At 34.2% G+C, this 7,986-nt stretch overlaps 1 protein-coding gene across 1 annotated transcript; it reads left to right on the forward strand.

The window, feature by feature from the left end:
• The first annotated feature begins 497 nt into the window (after positions 1-497).
• Positions 498-6,087, forward strand: LOC115979489 (subtilisin-like protease SBT4.15). The gene is made up of 11 exons (XM_031101575.1): positions 498-613; positions 719-858; positions 1,803-1,900; positions 2,019-2,162; positions 2,264-2,369; positions 2,672-3,179; positions 3,743-3,843; positions 3,980-4,198; positions 4,429-4,540; positions 4,627-4,840; positions 5,483-6,087. Exons 1-11 carry the CDS (start codon positions 512-514, stop codon positions 6,031-6,033), a joined length of 2,295 nt encoding a protein of 764 aa, XP_030957435.1. The 5' UTR covers positions 498-511; the 3' UTR covers positions 6,034-6,087.
• Positions 6,088-7,986: the final 1,899 nt, after the last annotated feature.

The following is a 7,986-nucleotide window of genomic DNA, read 5'->3' on the forward strand; positions in this document are numbered from 1 at the left end:
AACAATAGTATAGATAGATTTCAGGGAAAAAATCGAGCCATCATAACATCCTCATAACGAACGGTTAGTTTAGGAGTTAGTTTTAACACTAAATTTAGTTATATAAATGACAGACTCTTAATTTATACATTTTTTTTAAAAAAAATTGAGGAATTGTACATTGTTTAATTAATTAAATACAGAAGAAAATTTTCTAAGAAAAATTTCAATACAGAACAAATTTTCAGTCTTTAGTCTCTGTTTTAACAGCTAAAAAGGCTAATAAGGAAACCGTTTGTAACTAATTATAATGAAGTTAAATCTAAACACCTTTGCTTGCAATTGGTCTATGCAGTAATCTAACTGAAAATTGGAAAAAGTCAAAGATTGCATTTTAGCACGAAAATTTCCACCAAATTAAGAAACACACATAAGAAAAACTAGGGATGTTTTAAGAAAAAATCTGACTATAAATATAGGAGCAAGAGAGAAAGGAAGAGCAGTATTGAAAGCCGGAGAAGAGCAGTATCGCATGCAATCAAAAATGGTTCGAACTTTTATGATCACCCTCTTCCTTTTGGCTATGCAGTTTCATTGGTCATTCACTCATGGTTCTGGTGACACATTTAGAAAGGTGAATATATTTTTATAATTTGTATGAACATATTTATTAAGTATATTATTTAAATTTTATAATTTCCATTCACTAATCATAAATTTATTTTTCATTATCACATAGGCTTACATTGTGTATATGGGAGAGACACCGCGGTCAAGAACCAGTGCTGCTGCTACGGGAGAGGGAGAGGGAGAGGGACTGCGGTCAAAAACCAGTGCCGCTGATCTTCAACACAACGTCCTTTCTTCAGTAATTCAAGAGTGAGTTGGATGACTAAATATCTAAATATTGCTAGGATTAGCTCAACACTATAGGCAATTAAGGTAGTGACCTAAAGGCTTCAAATTAAAAAAAGCCCCCTTCATTACCCAGTAGAATATATTCAGTTAAGATATTCCTACCTTTCCAAAAAAAATAAAAATCAAGGCACCAAAAATGGACTCAATTAATAAAAGTTAATTTTTAAAACTCTCCCATATTAAGAAAATTTTTGAAATAAAATTATATAAAAATAAATTAATATTATTTTAATTAATATTTAAATATATAAAAAAAAGCCACTTAAAATCTTGGCCTTAGGCACAAACACATTGCTGTCCCTACACATTGCATGCTTACATCTACACATATTCAATTTTAAACAATACTTGTTTTCCTTTTATTTCTTACAGGAAATAGTTCTGTTTTTTGGTTGTAATTTATACATGGAATAGTTCATATAGAAATTTATAAATAAAATATATAGAAAAGAAAGAAAACATTAGCGTTTCCATGATTCAGCTTGACAGCTTACATCTACGAGACCAGAGCCCAAAACACTACATTTTCTCATACACCTTTCATGATGGTACATTACAATAATGGAATCTAATCCCATGATTTTTTCTAGCAATCAAACCCTTGATTTGTTGACTAGTCCCAAGATTTTCTATAGAAATCAATGTCTTGATTTGGTTTTCATTTTTAAGGAAAATAAATTGTGTAGAGTTTAATCCATACATGGGTCAAAGATTTAGTGGTGGGGGATGGTTCCATAATTGTTAGCAACCGATCAATATGTATAGCATTAGGCTTTTCTATGCATATAAAATTAGTTTTTAGTGTATAATCCATATATATATAATATAATATGACATTACAGCGCATGCAACATATTGTAACATTTGGGTACACAATTAAACCATCAAGTATTGTTGTTTTACAGTGCTAGTACTGCCCAACAGTCCAAAATACATAGCTACACGAAGAGTTTTAATGCATTTGCCGCAAAGCTATTGCCAGATGAAGTTCAAAAACTACGAGGTGCACCGTGCACACTAAAAACATCATGTTACAAAATATATATATATATATATATATATTTTCCCTCTTGGGGGTGGTTGTCTTATGTAATTTATATACATATATGCATCCTTTACAGAGAACGAAAATGTGGTGTCAGTATTTCCTAGTAGAATACGGAAACTTCATACAACAAGATCATGGGATATCTTAAGAATGCCTCAAACATTGAAGAGAAATCATCAAATTGAAAGTAATATTATTGTTGGTGTATTAGACTCAGGTAATAAATTAAGACTTCTCAAAGAGCTTTGACTTTATCCTTATTACATGGAATAGTTTTGATAAATTTCATAATCTTTCCTTTTTCCTCTTATTTTTTAGGAATTTATATGGATGCTCCAAGTTTTAACGACAATGGACTGGGACCTCCACCATCAAAATGGAAGGGTAGATGCCAAGTAGCAGGCAACTTCACTGGTTGCAACAAGTAAACGATCTCAATCTTTCTCCTCAATTGTGGCCAATCACAAAATATTTTGACTAGTGACACAATATTTGAATTTACAACCTTCTTTTTCACAATGGTTAATATGGTGGTGCACAATAAAAAGTATGTCTAATAGATCCAGATGAAAGTGATTTTATTCTAATCATTGCAGATTATACCAACAATTAAAAAAAAAAAATCCATTTTTAACATTACTCAAGATGAAAATGAATTTTAAATAATACTTCTCTACATGCACGGAGTTCTCATTTAATTTCCAAGCTATTCACCATTTTATGCAGCAAGGTAATAGGTGCAGTGTTCTACAACAACGACCCGGCCACACGCCATCCAAATCCATCCCCACAAGATGAAGAAGGCCACGGCTCTCACACTTCATCCACCATAGCAGGTGCCTCAATAGCAGGTGCAAGCTTATATGGTTTAGCCCAAGGCACAGCTCGAGGTGGGGTTCCATCAGCACGCATTGCAATGTACAAGGTGTGTTGGCCCAAAGGTTGCAGTGATATAGACCTTTTGGCTGCAATGGATGATGCCATTGATGACGGAGTTGACGTGCTATCAATATCTATCAGTGGGGAATCAAATAGCTTCTTTGACAATTCCTTTGCAATTGGTTCCTTTCATGCAATGAAGAAGGGAATTTTCACAGCATGTTCAGCAGGGAATAGCGGCCCAGATTTGTATACAGTGCAGAACACAGCTCCTTGGATAATGACTGTTGGTGCTTCTGGCTTAGATAGGCAGTTTTTGACTCCGGTTAAAGTTGGAAATGGAATAGAAACTACTGTAAGTCTTTCCATTCTATTCGGGGCGGTGTACAAAGTTTTTCTACTGTTAAAATTTTAAATGATATAGGACTAGATTTATATAATATGAAAATATTTCATAATGGAGATGATCCTAAAGCAACTTGTGGTATCAAATATGATGGCCTTTCTTAGAAAAGGAGTGCTTCCGTCTAAGAACATGATTATTTTCCATTTCACTGGAAATGGATGGAATTTATTTTTTTATTTTTTTATCTAACCATGTATAAAGTTACAAGATTTAAAACATTTTAAATGGAGATGATCGTATATAAAACAACTTGACTCATTTTGAATGTCACAATATTTAGTAAAGGAGCGCTCTTTTTTTTTTTTGGATAAAGTTAGTAAAGGAGTGCTTAGTGTATATGTGTGTGAAGCTCCGTCCTGGAGACTTAAACCTTGGCCCTTGCCCACCACACCCCATATAAGCACTTATACTTGTGGAGTGACCACCACACCAAGGGTGCGCAATGGTGAACATGATGCCTTTTCATTTCATTTGATCATAATCATTGTATTTACTAGTGCATTGAATAACAGGGACTTTCCATCAACACATTTTCACCAAACAAGAAGATGTACCCTCTAACCACCGCGGCAATAGCAGCCAATAGTACTTTATCAAAAGATTCAACTCCCTGGTAATTAAAGTGCATTTTCTACTTCAATATTTTCTATTTCATGATTTATATATTCAGACTATTAATATTAGTAGCACAGTTCAAATATATATATATATATATATTAGTAGCACTAATCAACTAAAGAATTGGGCAGGTTTTGTGATGAAGGGAGTCTTGATCGGGAAAAGGTCAATGGGAAGATTGTGCTATGCCAAGGAGGAGCAAGACTTAGTTACATTAAGAGTTTGGGTGGGATCGGGGCGATTGTATCTCTCCAAAAGAAGAGAGATACGAGCTTTATATCTGCTATCCCTGCTACCTATGTTGATTCTATTTTTGGTGACAAAATTCTTGCATATGTCAACTCAACCAAGTAAGTAAGAGGAATCAAATTTGTTATACAAAATGCCCCCCATAATGGGCTAGGAGAGTTGTTATTGATTAGATTTTTCCTTTTTCTTTTTGTTGTGACCAATTTAGAGTATATTTCTATATATACCTTATTTGGGGTTCATTATAACAGGTAAGTTTTCTATTAATTAAAATATTACTTGATATATTAACATTCTTTATGTTTTTTTTTTTCATTGGTAAAATTTTCAGATTCCCTCAGGCTGTCATATACAAGTCCAAAACAGCACCCAATGCTGCGGCACCCTTTTTGGCTTCCTTTTCATCTCGAGGTCCGGCCATGCTCTCTCGCACATTACTTAAGGTAACCTTTTGCAATGATTGCCAATCATTCTAGGCATAAATTTGTGTACTTTTTTTTTAATGTTTTAAATTATGTTTAATTTGCAGCCGGATGTTGTGGCACCTGGGGTAAATATACTAGCTGCTTACACTAAACTTTCATCAATGACTGGAACTCTTGGCGACGATCGGTTTGATGTGTATACTTTAATGTCTGGAACTTCAATGTCTTGCCCTCATGTGGCTGGAGCCGTTGCCTACATCAAAACATTCCACCCTAACTGGTCTCCTTCTGCAATCAAATCGGCCCTAATGACAACTGGTTAGTCTCCTGAAATTCTCCCATTTTAACTCATGATATGTTAAAGATTAGTTCCATTTTACAAGATCCACCATTTGAATGGAGTCAATAAGAGGTCGTTAGTGTTTATTTCAAATTCTCCAGGGCCATCACATTGCTAATGGTTTACCAATAATGTGGTTAATATGTCAATTGGTTTAGAATAAATATTAGTCATGTTAATATGTATACAATATCACACGACAATCTGTTAATTGTTTGATTCAAAAATAAAATCTTAACTATGAAATAGAATTTCTCCATGATTAATGGAGAGGAGTACTTTCTAATAAGAAATGTTTGATATCTATTTTATGAGTAATGTTAGAGATACCACAATTTTTATTAAATAACCCTTACATTAAACCGAAGTGTCATTATTCACAAAATAGTAATTTAAATATTTATTTATTGGTTATTAAAGTTGCACCAATGAAATTCATATTGTCACTTTAGTTTGTAAACCTCTGTTAGTAAAGTTTGTAATAATCTTAACATTTGTCTTCCTTCTATATAAACACATTGATCAAGATATTATCTCATATTTCCCTAAAATAACTTTTATAATATGAAAAATTAGTATTCTTCATGAGTGTTATATTTTGCTTCTTGATTAATGATCAGCATCTGAATTGAGAATCAAGGCTACTGTTGCTGAGTTAGGCTATGGTGCTGGCCAGATTGACCCTGTTAGCGCACTGCACCCCGGTTTGATCTATGACATGTCAAAGTTTGACTACATCCGCTTCCTATGCGAAGAGGGCTACAGTGGGACAACTCTACGCTTGTTTACTGAAGATAACACCGATTGTGCAAGTGTCCCTAACATTGGAGGACATGATTCCCTAAATTACCCATCCATGTATTATCAATTTCAAAACCCTAACACTAGTATAAACATCGTCTTTCATAGGACAGTTACAAATGTGGGCCTTAAAAATTCCATATACAAGGCAACTGTCAAGGCGCCGAGGAATCTCAAGGTCTCTGTTATTCCGAACGTACTAGCTTTTAGTCAGCTTAACGAGAAAAAATCTTTCAATGTTACGATACAGGGGCCACCATTGTTGCTCCAAACTAACCAAATTACCCATTTATCAGCATCATTGGAGTGGAGTGACACTAAACATAGAGTCAGGAGTCCCATATTCATTACTCTAGCACAACAGATGTAGGTGACATTTCTTAGGCCTAATGTCTAATAATGCAGCTGTTCTGCATCCCCCACACCCCCCAAAAAAAGTCATTTGTTGTTTGTTATTTAATGGTTTCTATTTCAATGTAAAAGAAATAAACATATTTAGACAATGTTTAGCTACAAAACTAAATATTTAAAATCTGACCATTGGATTGCATGTCCTTTACGCTCTTAATACACATGTCAAAATTTGTGCCTATCATATATTATTTACTATATAATCTATAAACTTATATTTATGCAGTTTTTGTAATATACCATTTTGTTGTAATATATAAACTAATTGAACAAAGACACTAATTAAATGGCCAGATACATGTCTATGATGATGACTCTGACCTTGTTTAAAATTTTATGACAAAAGAGTGTTACAAGGAGCGCTCATTAGGTAGCTAGATAGAGCACTAAAAGCAAGAGTAATTAATTATCTCTTACAAACTACTCCTCAGCTGTTCATCCCAATCGAGCAAATTTAAATTGCCATAATGGCATAACAACTTCCATCATTACCTTACTCACATAGTTGCTCACATAAGTTTGGTACAAAACACCATAACAACTTCCATCATTACCTTACTCACACAGTTGCTCACATAAGTTTGGCACAAAACACCTTTAACTTGGCAACTCAATGCATAAAACTTGAAGCCTTGAAGCTAAAGTCCATATGAGCAAAGCAATTCCCTTATGTGATCCCATAATTATGAACACGTGAATCTTTCTTGGTTATAGGTATGACTGTTACTTGATATTTCCCTTCAACCTCAACTTCTATCGAGTTAGTGTCATGAAGCCATTGCAACACTTGGTGGTGTCATGGACTAATGTAGGCCGAGACCTACAAAATAGGCTAAATCAAAATTTTAATCTAATGATAGGATGAATGGTTTCGGGATGCCACTAAACCGAAGGTAGCAGATGTTACTCAATACTACTAATCATGAATGTCACTCAACATGACCAAGTCACACACTTGATTGTTGGGAGGAATCACTTAACTCGGATACTTGCAAATAATTTTTTGAATAGAAACTTTTTTTTTGGGAATAGAAACTTTTTTTTTTCTTCTGATTTCTTATCTATATATAAAATAATAGGTGAAGCAGAGAGAAACTCAAATTGTAATTTCAAATTAGATCTCTAATTTTATGCCACGTGTCCAGATTACAATTTCAAATTATAACTCTAATTGTGTGACGTGTCTTTCCTCAATCTGTCTAAAATTATCTAAAATTAAGTGGGATCAGATTACGCTGTGCTCTTCTTCTTTTTTTGGGTGAATAAAACATTGCTCTTCACACCCGTGTACTTTCAGGTTCACCTCCCCTTCTACAATAATCAAAACCCAAAATCCTTCGTCTCCTTCAATATACAGCTCCCCTCTTCTTCAATTAATGCTATGAAATTTCAAAAGAATATCTCAGTATCAATGATGCATGTATTTCTGTATCTTATATAGGGCAGAGGTTCTCCATCTATTCCGATTGTACTTTTCTTCACAATTTTAAAGATCCTGCTCTGCAAAACGAAAGGTTTGATTACTCCTATTCCTTCGTTTTTGTGAATAACCAAATGAAAACACCCAAAAAAAGAAAAAAGGAAAAAAACTAAATATCAGAGAGATGTACATAAATTTAAAGGGAAAAAATCATATTCCCAAATAGAGAAAAAGATAGATGAAAAAGGAAGAAAATTTACCTGAGTCTTGAGACTAAGAAACTGATCCGTCAACATGAGAAGCCTTAACCCATGGTGGACAGTGAGGCGAAGCCGTGAGTGTGTTGATGAGGCGGCGGCGGCAACAGCTGGGGTTTGGATTGTGGAGGGTATGGAGTGAAGTCAGTGAAGGGTTGAGACTTGAGACTAGAGAGACTTGAGATTGGGAGTAGAGAGAACGGAGACTTCTGAGATTGGGAGTGATATTTTGATT

Source organism: Quercus lobata, chromosome 1, assembly GCF_001633185.2.
Source record: "Quercus lobata isolate SW786 chromosome 1, ValleyOak3.0 Primary Assembly, whole genome shotgun sequence".
In the NCBI taxonomy this organism is placed as follows: Eukaryota; Viridiplantae; Streptophyta; class Magnoliopsida; order Fagales; family Fagaceae; genus Quercus; species Quercus lobata.

Bases quoted from the DNA above. Each gene is read 5' to 3' on its own strand.
- LOC115979489 (XM_031101575.1), top strand. From the start codon at position 512: ATGCAATCAAAAATGGTTCGAACTTTTATGATCACCCTCTTCCTTTTG. The intron at 614-718 runs GTGAATATATTT...ATTATCACATAG, and splicing joins CTGGTGACACATTTAGAAAG to GCTTACATTGTGTATATGGG. The intron at 4,841-5,482 runs GTTAGTCTCCTG...ATTAATGATCAG, and splicing joins ATCGGCCCTAATGACAACTG to CATCTGAATTGAGAATCAAG.